Raw genomic sequence first — 12,685 nt, 5'->3', positions numbered from 1 at the left:
GTCCACGCCCATAGCACCGTGTTTTAATTATATGTTTTCAGTCATTTGATTTCATGTTTGTGTTCATCATGACGAGTTCACCGTACTCGTCATGATGCGTCCGTATCGTCGCATTTCATTCATCATTTTATTTCAAGTCGTTTAATATTTCTCCATGTTTTTTTTTCATTTTCAATGTTGTAAAAGGGGTCCCTTATTGGGCCCCTATGTGTACGGTGTAATGGGTCCATCATGGCCCTATATAAGGCCATGATGGACCACGTTAATGTTCAGATCTGGTTTTTATTTGGCAATTACATTTTCCATGTCTCACGAAAGAAGTAGAGGGTGAATGAGAGGAAGAAGAGGAAGAAGGAGAAGAAGAAGAAGAAGAAGAAGAAGGAAAAAGAGAAGGTGCGACTCCATAATCGACCTGCGGAGCGAGAAATCGGCCGTGTGCCACCAAGGACGCGGTGCGTCACTTTCCGTCGGTCTGTTGTGTGACCTCGACTGGTCAACATCGTGCCATGCGATCTGCAATGCCCCTGGCACTTTAGCATGTCGCTCGCAGTCGCTGACTGCACCGCGCCAAAGAACCACCGTTTGCCCCACGCGGTCAACACCCTCTGTCGGCTGCCTTAGTGCGGATCTCCAACGCTTGCATTTTGCCTTCAACACTGCTTGGTGCTCGTTGAAGCAAACAAAGACTCCGCCACTGCGCATGCACATCTCACTTCACCTTGGAGATTCCCAGGCGGTCAATCACCTCGTGTGAATCCACCCAATCGTAGGGCGTGGTCATTCTCCCACGTACTCCCCGAGTGCATTCCCCGGTCATATGATCACCTCCGCGCTCGGTCAAAGCAGGGGGAGATCATGCTAAATCGCGGAGGCAAGTCCGCGTTGCGGTGACTCCACGACCGATCAAGCAGCCAGCGTTTGTGCACATATCTGTGCACGCTCAAGCCACAGTGCCGCCCATGACGTGCTCCACTCGCCACACCACCGGTGGCTGTCGATGCCATCGAGTGCAGTCCGTGGACGCCCATGTAACTGCACCCTTCGCGATCCAGAACCGGTGTGCTAGTTCCTGTCCTCTCGTCCAGGGGCTGTTGCTGCCGGCTTGTGTCGTCAACCACCATATGCACACGTGCCAACTGTTCGAACGTGCGCCTCCTTGCACCGCAACCATCACTTCTGCACTTCTATCTCTTTGACTCCAAATCTCCACCTCTTGCTCCTGCGCTGCATCACCGCCGCTAGTCGAGCCACGCCGAGTCCTTCCCTGGTACCCATCTGCCTACCTACCCGTACCGGTCCGCGCCTCGATGAAGATACCAATGACAAACGCGGCCACCAGTGAGGTACGTCATTCCCCTTAGCTCGTCAGTTATATTACTTTTTTTAGTATATTTTTCAACTGCACTCCATCGCGCTCGAGTTAGATTAGGTGAGAGAAAATTGTCAAGAAAACTACAATTTGAGCATCTTCCTAGGTATGGGTCGAGCCCGCCCGTTACATGCGAGCCCCTATGGAATTATTCCGTTCGGTGCCGTATTCGCCGTCGTCACTCTGATGAGGGTCAGAAGGTCATCGTCATCGGCATCGGTCCCCCCCCCCCCCCCGAGCTTGGAACTCAACGAATTCCCACTTGTCAGCCCTGCACGTACACTTCACCTAGGTCATTCGCATCACGTAGTTACATTCACTTAGTGAATTTACCCGTCAGACGATGCAATCAACGATGTCCAACATCACTTTCTTTCTCTCTCTAAAATCCATTCCAATCTCTCTATAGATCATAATTCATTCTTCCTTTCAAATTTAAATATTGTGTTTGAATACCAGCATTTAGGACAAAAAAACGCATGGTGCAAGAGTTAGTCGAATTGGCTAAGTCCTGCCTTAATTGGGCTGTGCCAATTGGGCTGACCCAATAGGCTGCCTTGATTGGGCTGACCCACTAAGGCCAGGCCTATACGGGTAACACCAAGCCCCCCGGCCCATCCGGTCCGCCACCGTCGCTCCGCCACTGTCACCCCCGCCACCGCCGCTCCGTCGTCATGACTGCCAACGATCACTGGAGCAAGTAAATTCTCTATTTTTTAGCTTTTTAAAAATTATAAGAAAATAATGAAATCAGAAAAAATTTAGGAAAAAATTATTTTCTGCATTTAAAAATTCCAAAAAATGAGGAAAACTCCCTAAAATTAATATAACAATTTTCAGTGATTTTAACATCTACAAAAATTCTAAAAAATATCTAACTCTTATTTTTTATATTCTAGTGGTTTTTGGCGTTACTAAATTTCATAAAAATCAAAAAATATTTATTTTCTATTTATTTGTGTTAATTAAAATTATAAAAATTAGTCTAAAATATTTTTATTTTTTTTGTATTTTTGCTTCAATTTATATCATAGGAAATTATATAAATTAACTAAAAATCCATAAAATCCCAGAAATTATATTTCTCACTTTTAAACTCGTTTCCTTCATTCCAAGCTTCACAAAAATTCTGAAATTAAAATTTTGCCTCTCTATGGATCGACCCCTTACTTGCCCTGTATTAATTATAGAGTATTTAAGTGGAAAATTTTCATAAATATTGTTGGTTAAGTCTGAATCAATATAACAACATAAAACCCCTAAATTTGGACTTATCATAAGGCTGCGTCAATATCACATTTACTCATCATCCAACATTCCTAAATTTACATACATATTTTTTATCCATATATATATATATATACATATTTCTGTTTCCCGTTTCTTATCTCTTTGTAATTCTTACAATCCTTTCTTCATATATGTCTTTCTCATTCTCTCTATACATGACTATCCTCTGTCTTCCATCCTTCATACTAATCTTTGCAGTCCCTATAAATATTGCCTATCAACAACTCTCCTCGCCATTTCCTTCTTCTTTATATGTCTTATCTAACAAGTTAATGACTAAACTCAAATGCCAATGACATAGTTAAATTATTGACTTCTTGTTTAATATAGTCCCATTGAGTGTATGTAATATCTCCTACCTAATCGATTATATCTCTTTACATTGTGTCTTGCCTCCCTCATCTCCCTTGGGTTTCCTCTTTAGGATAGTTCTCATTTATGGAAACATGGCCTCTCTCAGCCGGGGCACCAACTCTGTTCTTGATCTCCTTGTGCTTCTACGTCTAGCATGTCTCTACTTGTGCTTCTGCTTCATTCTACATCAATCATGTTCACTCGCTCTATGCAATCACTGCCCCACAAACCCTGTCCCATCATCGGCATCCCGCCACTGCCACCACCTCCACTGATACCAGTCCTCTTCTCCTCTCTTTTCCCCTCTGATCAACCATCATCATCCCTCTTCTACATTGATTCCCAAATCCATGTATCCCTTTCATCTGCTACTTCCACTTCCAGCATATGCCACCTCCTTTCCACCATAGTCACAAGTGAACCAGTTGGTCATCACAACTAAAGGTCATTTACAACCTCATTGCATGACTGGCACTACCACATGGTGTTATTAGCCTCTTGTCGGTCTTAAGTTAGCACAAGCCATATAGTCAGTGGTCAATGCAAGCCCCATATAGTCAACAATCATCTTTGACCCAATCAATAATAAACCATGATCTGGTCAACAGTTCGTCTAGGGTTGGTCAACAATCCGCCTAATTCACCACCAACAATTGTACAACAATCAGGCCCTCTCTTTCCACTATCTTTCAGGCAGTTTATTTCTTTCAATATTTTCTTGTGTGTTGAATTATTTTCATTGGATTAGGTAAGTAAAACGTGAGAAGCCAGCGCAACTTAGGTTACTAAGTCCTTTTTGACATTGATTCTAGAGATTAATTTACCATAATGCTTATATAGTCCTTGCACCCTCAACCGTGGAAAGGCTCTTCATTGACAATATACCTCGATTTAGATAAACGAAACAACATTGTGACCAGTAGTTTGTTTCAGTCATCCTTAGGTCGTCTTTAGGGGCCCTCCCTGTGTCCATCGCAGCTGTCCTGCATCAGATATGCAGATAGATAGATAGAGAGAGAGAAATAGAGATAGATAGATAGAGATATATATAGATAGATAGAGAGAGGATAGATATATTGATAGATAGATAGATAGAGGAGAGATAGATAATGATAGAGATAGATAGATAGAGACAGAGAGAGATATAGACAGAGATAAATATATAGATAGAGAGGGATAGATAGATAAATAGATAAAGAGAGATATAGAGAGGGGGGACAGATAGAGAGGGAGATAGAGGGAGAGGGATAGATAGATAGAGAGATAGAGCGAGATAGATAGAGAGGGAGATAGAGAGAGAGGGATAGATAGATAGAGAGAGATATATAGAGAGGGAGATAGAGATAGATAGACAGATAGATAGAGAGAGATGTATAGAGAGGGAGATAGAGAGATAGATTGATAGATAGACAGATAGATAGAGAGAGATGTATAGAGAGGGAGATAGAGAGATAGATTGATAGATAGACAGATAGATAGAGAGAGATGTATAGAGAGGGAGATAGAGAGAGAGATAGATAGATAGACAGATAGACAGATAGAGAGAGATAGAGAGAGAGGCATAGACAGATAGAGAGATAGGGTGAGATATAGAGATAGATAGATATATATATGGAGAGAGATAGATAGAGATAGAAAGATATATATAGAGATAGAGATAGAGAGATAGATAGATAGATATATAGATAGGGATAGACAGATAGATAGATAGAGATAGACAGATAGATGGATAGATAGAGAGATAGATAGAGATAGACAGATAGAGAGAGAGAGGGATAGATAGATAGAGAGAGAAAGACATTGAGATATATATATACATATATATATATATATACAGATACGCATATATACATGTCTACATACATACATATATATATACATATATATACATACATATATATATATATATATGGAGAGAGAGAGAGAGAGAGAGAGAGAGAGAGAGAGAGAGAGAGAGAGAGAGAGAGAGAGAGAGAGAGAGAGAGAGAGAGAGAGAGAGAGAGAGAGCTGGCTACGCTGTCAGGAACCCACCATGCTCTTAAATTAATATTATTCATGTGAACGAGAGGCACACGGACAAGAGCCGTCCAAAATAGCAACTTTTCTTTTAATACATTTCGTCTTTCCGTCTCCGCCGTTGAATTCGCCATCGTCATCCGAACGTTCCAAATTTTGGATCGAACGACCGTTCGAACGAGCACAACCCGATCCGATCCGACCGCTCTCTCTCTCTCTCTCTCTAGAAGAGGAGAGAGATATAAGTTCAACCTCTCTCTAGAGGACAACAAAGCGATATAGTTCAAACCTCTCTCTCTCTCTAGAAAACTCAGCGGAAAGCCCTAAATTTGGACGATTCGTGAGGAATTCTTGCGATCCAGAAGTTGCAAGGTTGGAATTGGGCCGGATTTCACGCGGAGAAAGTGGAATTGCTTGCCAAGGTGCTGTCAATCTTCTGTTTCTGAAGGGGGCGATATCGATTGGGGATTGTTCGCGATCCGTCGAGGTTTGTGGTTTGATCCGCGAAGATGAGCTTCGCAGATCTAGAATCGGGGCGGCCGCTTGCGCTGGGAGGTCGGCAGGGGTTGATGAACGGCAAGCAAGATCCTGGCAGAGCTGTTGCCGCCGGCGTCTTCCAGATCAACACCGCGGTTTCCACGTTCCAGCGGCTTGTTAATACGCTCGGTACTCCCAAAGACACGCCGCAGCTCCGAGAGAAATTGTGGGTGACCTTATCTTAATCTTTATTGTTGAATTTGAAACAATCTTGAAATATTCTTTGCGATTCTTGAGCCTCGTGATTCATCTTGATGAACTCCTGTCTAATTGCTCATTCTTTTTCCTTTGATTAATGCGTACCCACTGTTGTAGTGGTTGGCCGATCATTTCATACTCTTCATTTTTTCATAGTCTTCCTTCGACGTTTGTAGAAATTATACACTTTAATCCTGAGATAGAATTCGTCCATACATTTCTTTACTGTCATAATTTTTCGCCTTGTGTTGAAATAGTTTATTGGAATCATCTTTTTTATAGAGTCTTTCCTTACCATACTTTACTAGTCATGTGGGGCAACAAATTTTCTATATTATCACAGTTTTGATATTTCTTTATCTTTATTTCGGAAACTTATAACGATTTGAAGTGTTTCTATTTAGTTTTTGTCCGAGCTAGGTACCTGATTTAGTTGGCATTTTATCGCAGGCACAAGACTAGACTACATATTGGACAGTTGGTAAAGGATACATCAGCCAAACTCAAACAAACGAGTGAAACTGACCACAATGCGGAAGTAAGCGTAAGTGATACTTTAAGTCTGTGCTCTTCATGATCATAACATATACTACTACTACACGATGACCCAAAAAATCTGGAACATAATGTTTTTGAAAGTAATTGCTGGCATAATTGTACCATTTTCTGTGAAAGATTAGAACACTAAATATGAATCATGTTAGTTGCTGTTTTTCCAATTATTTTTCATGTTTTCTGTAATTTTGGAGTTGTATCACTCATTGCCAGTCATTCCAATTCTGAGATATATTGCACTTAACGAACCAGCCGAGTTAATCACTTGTTTGAACAGAAGTTTCTACGTTTACTATACCTATTTGTATCGTTGGAATTTAGGGCTAGGGATTATGTTAGTTCCTTTTAGCAACGTGCGTGAAAAGTCGTATTTGTCCAGTATTACGGAATTATTGAGGGAAAATAAAATTATGATTGTCTCTACCCAACACGTGGGAAATATTTTTCTTTGGTTTTATTACATTAATAATTACTTGCTGTTATTGATTATCCTGGGCAATAGTTGTTGCACAAGCCCGTGAATCATTTTTTAGTTTTGTTGGATTACCATGCAATAAAGTGAAAACCTCATACGAGTGATGATTGATGCATAAATAAATGTAGTGGATAGATTCACCAATTTCTATTGAATTGGTGAATATATGTACCGCTCATAACGGTGATATTGTAGGTTCGAGCCCTACTAAGCCTACCATCCCTACAGTGACAGTACAGTCGAAGTCCCACCGACCGAACAAAGAGAAGATAAGGGCGGCTGGGCTTACTTGCTATATCCCTGCGTCCTTGCACGGCTCGTCGCTACTGTCGATTACCAACGGTTCCCGATTTCGGTTTCCGCAACCGAAACCAACGATGATTTAATCCATAAACCCGTTCTTTCTTATTTATTTCACGGTACGCTAAAAAAAGGAGGAGAAGGGGCGAGTGAGCATCAAACAAAAACAAAAGAAATCGTCGAATTTCGTATAGAAACAAAGCAAACCACTTCTATTCGCGTCTCGGAGCTGAGGCGCGAGTGAGCGGGAGCAAGAATGTTTTTTTGTCCCTTTCGTCCAGTGGTTAGGACATCGTTTTTCATGTCGAAGACACGGGTTCGATTCCCGTAAGGGATAGATACTTCTTCCCGGCCGGCGGTATCATTGCTGAGTGATCGCTCGCTATCTGGCTGAGAAAAAGGTGGTCCAGAAGCTTCCTCTCTCCCAGCAAGCAAGACGAGACGAGATCACCACTTCTCATTGACTTTTTTTCTTTGACTTCTACATTTTTCTTGACTTCAACTTTCTTTAGAACGTTTATTCGCTTCGCCCCTTCGCTCCGTCGCTTCCGCTCATTCGCACGCTCCAGTCTTCGCTACCGACACTTTACAATCGCGAAATAAAAAAACAAAAACATAACATAAAGAAACTCCAATATTTGAAGGTATATACTAATTACACTCAATAGAGCTGAAAGGGAAGCAGGGGCGCTGCGAAGTTAATGGAGTTTGTTGAAAGAATACAAAAGTGTTTTGATTGCAGCTCATTATAGTAGCAAGGTTCTGAGGTTATCCGGGCGACTTTAGGAGCAAAAGGTGATGCCTAGGATAAAAAAAGAATGAATCAGAAGAAGGCGCGAGGAGCGTGAAGATGAAGATGAAGACGAGCGAGCGGGCGTTTAGGAGCAGAAGGGGCGAACGAGCGGGTTACGAAGTAAATGAAGATGAAAACCGAGCTTCTTTTCTATGTATGAAAACTGCTGAAAGCATCTAAGTAGTAAGCCCACCCCAAGATGAGTGCTCTCCTATTCCGACTTCCCCAGAGCCCCCGGTAATATAGCCGAGGCAGCGACGGGTTCTCTGCCCCTGCGGGGATGGAGTGACAGAAGTATTGAGAATCCAAGATAAGGTCACGGCAAGACAAGCCGTTTATCATTACGATAGGTGTCAAGTGGAAGTGCAGTGATGTATGCAGCTGAGGCATCCTAACAGACCGAGAGATTTGAACCTTGTTCCTACATGACCTGATCAATTCGATCAGGCATTCGCCATCTATTTTCATTGTTCAACTGTTTGACAACATGAAAAAACCAAAAACTCTGCCCTCCCTCTCTATCTATCCAAGGGAATTCCGAGTCGGGTAAGAACGTGAATATAATTTATTATATGTAAATTCTTCATGACCCGCTCCTCTCCTCTCCGTCGCCCCTCCATTCACTTTCATTTAAAAACTAGGCTCGCTCTCGGCTACGTTTCCTGCTTAGAAGTGGATTCGAACCACTGACACAAGGATTTTCAGTCCTTTGCTCTAACCAGCTGAGCTACCTGAACCACTTTCCTAAAGTATATTTTCTTCATACATAAAATAGCGCCCTACCCGCGAGGAGCTTGCTCAAGAACCGAGAGCCGGCCAGGTTCCAAAGGTTCTGATTTCTCAGAAGCTAATCAACAAAGGCGCGTAGCGAGTAAAGTCACTTCGTAATTGGAAAAAAAAATAGACGTTCTGCAATAAAAAAGTGGCTCTCCGCTCAATCACTAAGTCAAGTAATCCTCCGGGTTCCAAGTTTTATCTCACGTCATTTCATTTCGCCCGCCCGTTTTCCGTGCCGGAGGAAATGGGATTCGAACCCATGATACAATCTTCTTGTATGTCGATTTAGCAAACCAATGCCTTAAGCCACTCAGCCATACCTCCAAGTTGTTGATCGGAATTGGTAGGGACAGGGACCCGAACTGATCCGATTCACTACGGAAGCCTCCGCGTGCGCTGAAAAGCCTCCGTGCGCGCGGAAAAGCCGGAGTTCTTGCAGTTACTTCGTAACCTGTATTGAAGCTAGCGCGCGTATTCTTCTTCTATGAGCGAGACTCTATCCAAATCTATGGATCTCCCCAGCATCCAAGTCCATCAACGCCACTGGGTGACGCCTTCCTTTCTATGAACTAACGCTGAATGATTCACTTTGCCAGTCTTCGCCTCCGACCCGACCAGGAGAGAGAACACACGTTCTGAAAGAAAGCCGTGACTTCGCTCCTAGAGTCGCGCCGGAACCTTCATGGAATGAATATCTCCTTCGTCTGGTTGGTCGAGACCCAGACTAAACCATTACATTACGGAGAAGTCCATTCTCATGATCGATCCACGTCCTACCATAATGCCCGGAGAACCAGGCTTGCTTAGCTTACCAAGCTAGCTTACTAAGCTAGCGCGAAGGAATTGGGATAAGATTGCACAGCCAGAAGGTAGCTTGCTTCTAGAATCTTCTATAGTGATCCACTGGATCGGGTGAAGCCTCCCTGTTGCCATGCCACTGTTCCGATTTAGCCGCTTCCATCAAATCAACTGCTAGTTGGTTCCAGAGTCATGATTAAGCTACATAAGCAATCAGCTTAAGCTGAATGAGCGAAAATAATTGAGTTTTCGCACAGGTTCTGAGGTTATCCAATTCTTGAAGAACGAAGTAAAGGCGCGGAAGCGGAGGATGAAGACGAGCGTTCAGATTAAGATGAAGACGAGCGTGAAGATGAAGACGAGCGGGAGCGGACAGCGGATAAATGAAAGAAACTTATCTTGAAGATAAGGCGCGAGGGAGCAGAAGCGACGGAGCGAAGGCGCGTAGCGCTAATCAACGTTATCCAGCGGATAACGAAGGCGCGAATTTATGAGCGGGAGCAAGAAATTCATCTTCATGTTACGAAGTCAATTCATCTTCATGTTACGAAGTCAATGAAGGCGCGACGAGCAGAAGGGGCGAACGAGCGGGTTACGCAGTAAATGAAGGCGCGAGTGAGCGGGAGCGGAGTCAAGATTCATCTTAATGTTACGAAGTCAATTCATCTTCATTTTACGAAGTCAATGAAGATTCAGAGGAAGATTAAACTTTACAGAACGCCGTCCCGCAGTAAACGGAGCCCGAAGGAACGCAGCTGAATTTGTTGTCCATTATAAACAACTAACTGTTAGTAAGGTGGCTGCTAAGTCGAGTGAACTGGTTTAAAATCAAACAAAGTTGAAAAGCAGCAATGACCAGTTCAGAATGAATGAATCTTTTAGTGTATAAAGTCCCCCGCTCCGCAAGTTCTTGCAGTTACTTCGTAACTTGAACAGCGAAACCGGTAAGAATGAAAAGCTTAATTATGTAAACATACGACTTCTTGAACGTGAATATAATTTTGTCCTTAGCTCTATTGTAGGAACTAGGGATAACAGGCTGATCTTCCCCAAGAGTTCACATCGACGGGAAGGTTTGACCTTGTATATTCGAAACACTAGCATAAAATATTTTCTCTTTGATTTCAGGCAAGCAAGAAGATTGCCGATGCAAAGCTTGCCAAAGATTTCCAGGCTATCTTGAAAGAGTTCCAAAAGGCTCAGAGACTTGCCGCAGAGAGAGAAACAGCGTATACGCCGTTTGTTCCTCAGGCTGTTCTTCCATCCAGGTATAAACAGTTGTTTTCTGATTTAAATCTGGTTTCGACTTCTGGGTGAAAAATACATTACATTTTGACATTACTAATTATTTCTGTTTATGTAGCTACACGGCCAGCGAGATCGATGTGGGTCCAGATAAAACAGCTGAACAACGCGCTCTCCTCGTGGAATCCAGAAGGTGAGAGGTTTATTCTTTTTTAAAATTCAATTTTTGTCATTTTCAGCTGTAAAAATCTCTGAAGAAATTAAATCAAGTTCTAGGCAAGAGCTGCTCCACCTGGATAATGAGATCGTCTTCAACGAGGCTATAATCGAAGAGAGGGAACAAGGGATTCAAGAGATCCAGCAGCAGATCAGTGAGGTCAATGAGATCTTCAAGGACCTTGCTGTTTTGGTCAACGACCAAGGAACTCTGATCGGTCAGCTCCTCTCTCTCACTCTAATCCTCTCCTTCTGACTAGGTTCTAGATTTTCTCTCTCTAGGCTTTCAGGGGTTTTCTCTCTAGGTTTTAGGTTTTCTCTCTCTCTCTCTTTGTTTAAGGTTTTCTCAAGCTCCAGGACTTGGGACTCTCTCTCTCTCTAAGTCGGGTTTTTCCTGTCTCTCACGGGTTCAAGGGTTTCTCTTTCTAGGTTTTAGGTTTTTCTCTCTCTAAACCAGGACTGTTGGTTTTTCTCCAGATGATATCGAGTCCAATATAGAGAACAGCAGCGCCGCCACCGCCCAAGCCAAGACCCAGCTTGCTAGAGCCTCCAAGACCCAGCGTTCTAATTCCTCTCTGGTGATTCTTTCTCTTTCTATTACACACTCTCTCTCTAACTTTCTCTCTCTTCCTGCTCATGATCATAATTTGGATGTTGTTGATGTTGATGGAAACAGACGTGCATGCTGCTGGTAATCTTTGGAGTGATCCTGCTCATTGTGATCATAGTGATTGCCGCTTGAAACTCCGCACTCAAGGAAGAAGAAGACTATGACAATGATGATGATGATGATGATGATGATGATTATGGAGCGTGGTGAGGGGGAATTCAGATGAAGAAAGTCAAGTGGCAGTCTGTTTTTGTTGTGTACAGATAATTATTCAGGCAAGATGGTTTGTTTGTCTAGAGATCATCCTTCTCGTCGCCCTTTCCATGTGCTTAATCAACCCTCCAATACATAAATTCTTTAATTCATGCCTGAGCTCTGGACATCCAATGATGGTGGAATGATGTTCTGAGGATTGATGAACTATAGGTCTGGGTCCTTTGTTATAAATGGGGATTCATGTGAAAGATATGAACATCATTGGTAAGAGACTGATACGAGGTAGTACTCTTTGTAGCCTTTTCATGCGGATGAGTTGAAGTAATGAATAGTATTAAATCCCTGAGTTCTGCATTGTTCAATTTGTTAAAACCTCTAATTAGGGACATGTCTGTTGGTAAAGGTCAAAGTACAAAAGTTAAACAATTGTCAAAGACAATGAAGTCTGGTATCAGTCTTGGTATTGGTCTTTGTTTCGGTTTTTGCAAATATCTAAAGTCCACCTTGGTCTTGGTTTGTCATGTATATTTGTTAAAGTCAAAGTCAAAAATCAATTAGGTCAATGTCAAAGAAAAGTCAAACTTCTATCTTAGCATGCATTTTCTTTATTATAACTTCAAGAGAAAACAATGTGGATAAGCTCTTAAGTACTCACTTGAAAACATTAGGTCCTCACTCAAGTTGTGGCCCTGCAAGTTGCTCTTTTGGTCCTGCTTGCTCTGTTGCATCACTTCCAACTGAGCCCGGCTAGGTGCCACCTTCGTGCCAGGTGGTGCAAAATGTTTTCAACCATAAAATAGCATATCAATCCAACTGTGGGTTTTATCGATGACTCTTCCAAAGTATTCAGAGAATTTCTACAAATAAAATCCAAGAAAACCGGAAGATGTATGGTAACAGATTATGTGGAGAGGAGAGAGAGAGAGAGAGAGAGAG

At 42.5% G+C, this 12,685-nt stretch overlaps 1 protein-coding gene and 1 non-coding gene across 4 annotated transcripts; one reads left to right on the top strand and one right to left on the bottom strand.

Moving 5' to 3' along the window:
* The first annotated feature begins 5,284 nt into the window (after nt 1-5,284).
* On the top strand, nt 5,285-11,898 carry LOC144709322 (syntaxin-22-like). 3 transcript variants are annotated; one of them, XM_078582850.1, is made up of 7 exons: nt 5,285-5,732; nt 6,215-6,302; nt 10,591-10,730; nt 10,826-10,900; nt 10,978-11,141; nt 11,401-11,501; nt 11,600-11,898. In XM_078582850.1, exons 1-7 carry the CDS (start codon nt 5,539-5,541, stop codon nt 11,663-11,665), a joined length of 828 nt encoding a protein of 275 aa, XP_078438976.1. In that variant the 5' UTR covers nt 5,285-5,538; the 3' UTR covers nt 11,666-11,898. The 3 variants fall into 3 exon arrangements, with proteins under 3 accessions (XP_078438976.1, XP_078438975.1, XP_078438974.1); XM_078582849.1 differs by having other exon boundaries at nt 5,286-5,732; nt 6,215-6,308; nt 10,984-11,141; XM_078582848.1 differs by having other exon boundaries at nt 5,286-5,732; nt 6,215-6,308.
* TRNAF-GAA (transfer RNA phenylalanine (anticodon GAA)) lies at nt 8,551-8,624 on the bottom strand. The gene has a single exon. It is a non-coding gene; the product is annotated as a tRNA-Phe (tRNA).
* Nucleotides 11,899-12,685: the final 787 nt, after the last annotated feature.

This window comes from Wolffia australiana, chromosome 11 (genome assembly GCF_029677425.1).
Source record: "Wolffia australiana isolate 7733 chromosome 11, ASM2967742v1".
Taxonomy (NCBI): domain Eukaryota; kingdom Viridiplantae; phylum Streptophyta; class Magnoliopsida; order Alismatales; family Araceae; genus Wolffia; species Wolffia australiana.
The sequence above is the reverse complement of the archived record's forward strand: the minus strand, read 5'-3'. Positions and strand labels throughout refer to the sequence as shown.

Coding starts and splice junctions, on each gene's coding strand:
- LOC144709322 (XM_078582848.1), top strand. CDS start 5,539: ATGAGCTTCGCAGATCTAGAATCGGGGCGGCCGCTTGCGCTGGGAGGT. Junction 5,733..6,214: donor CCGCAGCTCCGAGAGAAATT/GTGGGTGACCTT, acceptor ATTTTATCGCAG/GCACAAGACTAGACTACATA. Junction 11,142..11,400: donor CGACCAAGGAACTCTGATCG/GTCAGCTCCTCT, acceptor GTTTTTCTCCAG/ATGATATCGAGTCCAATATA.